Source organism: Triticum aestivum, unplaced genomic scaffold (assembly GCF_018294505.1).
Source record: "Triticum aestivum cultivar Chinese Spring unplaced genomic scaffold, IWGSC CS RefSeq v2.1 scaffold147677, whole genome shotgun sequence".
NCBI classification, from domain to species: domain Eukaryota; kingdom Viridiplantae; phylum Streptophyta; class Magnoliopsida; order Poales; family Poaceae; genus Triticum; species Triticum aestivum.
This window is the reverse complement of record NW_025272239.1, coordinates 1-1,368: the sequence shown is the minus strand read 5'-3', so window position 1 is coordinate 1,368 and position 1,368 is coordinate 1. Positions and strand designations below refer to the sequence as shown.

At 39.3% G+C, this 1,368-nt stretch overlaps 1 protein-coding gene across 1 annotated transcript; it reads left to right on the top strand.

Moving 5' to 3' along the window:
- Positions 1-64: 64 nt before the first annotated feature.
- On the top strand, positions 65-1,227 carry LOC123178213 (uncharacterized; the record flags this gene model as incomplete). Its single annotated transcript, XM_044591415.1, is given in 6 exon segments — positions 65-142; positions 215-283; positions 362-421; positions 532-651; positions 737-864; positions 952-1,227. Coding segments are annotated over 6 exon segments (731 nt in total), but the record flags the coding sequence as incomplete, so codon positions are not given.
- Between the last annotated feature and the right edge of the window lie 141 nt (positions 1,228-1,368).

Below are 1,368 nucleotides of genomic sequence, written 5' to 3'. Positions count from 1 at the left end.
ACTCCTTTCCTTCATACTGCTTTTCAGTGTTCTAAATTCTGCTTATTTCCCTTCTCCATTTTAGTCAGCTCAAGGAAGGGAGAGAAACTTAAGGATCAGAAACCTTCCATATGTACTCTCTGTGATCCAGAATGTCAACCAGGTTGGGTCACTTTTAATGTTAACTATTGATCATTGGTCACAGGCATTAATTGTTTCACCCCTGTGGCACCAGGACTCATGGATAGATTATTATTAGAGCGGAAGTCTTTATGTTCTGGGCGGCCGAGTTATCCTTATTTTGGTGAGTTGTTGCTTGCAGTTTTCCTGACCATCATTATACATGGGGTCATCAATCACTTAACTATGTTGCAAAATTTAGGCGTTCCTACAAAAAAGGAGCTGAGGTCCAATGGTTATCCCCTCCCAGTTTGGCAGAATGGTGAGTTCATTCGTGTCCTTTTGATATTTACTCTTTTCTGTTGGAACATCTGTCATCTGACAGGTCTCTCCAGCTCCCCTCCACTACTGAATCTTTATTGCTTTTGCCAGTGGGCATGCGTTTGCTTAACAATTTTGAAGAGAAATTTAGTGAAGATATCTGGAGTAAACTCGAAAGAAACGTTGCTTCAAATATGTCTCAAAGTGTTGTTGCATTGGCTTCATTCAGTGGTAATTATATTCATTATAAGCTCGTTACTTTCAATATTCTTTTTCCAATTTCTTCACTAAATTATCAGAGTCATTACTCTTGTAGGAAAAACAAGGTGTTTTGCTTGCACTGGTGTATTCATAGACTGCAATGGGTCCACCACAAGAGTTCTGACCTCCGCAAGTTTGGTTAGAACTTCTGACAATGAAAACAAGGTTGCTGATAACCTTAAGGTTGTTACTCTGCTAATAATTGTTTAATTGCCCCTTCCACTTATTCATGATATCACTGGTTTAGTCTTACCATATCATTAATTGCAGATTGTAGTGTGCCTTCCAGATAATCGTCATACCAGAGGGACATTGCAACATTACAGTCTACATTATAACATTGCCGTAGTCTACATCAAGAATTTCTGCTGTACTCAGACAGCACAAATCGATAACCAGATGCTAATTAAACCTCAAAAGGAGGTAGTAGCTATAGGGCGCGTCTACCAATCAGGCAAATTAATGGCCACAAGTGGGATCGTGATTGACAAACCAAGTAAGCTTGGCTGCAAAGAGCTTAAGATTTCCACCTGTAAAATCACCAAGGTACGCTGTGTCTTTTCGTGTGGTGGAAATAAATAGTTGCATCAGAATGAGTAATTAAATTCATCATCACATCTGTATGGCTTACAAATACTGTCTTTTCCTATTCGTTACTTTTTTTGTGTGTGCTAGGCTGGGATTGGA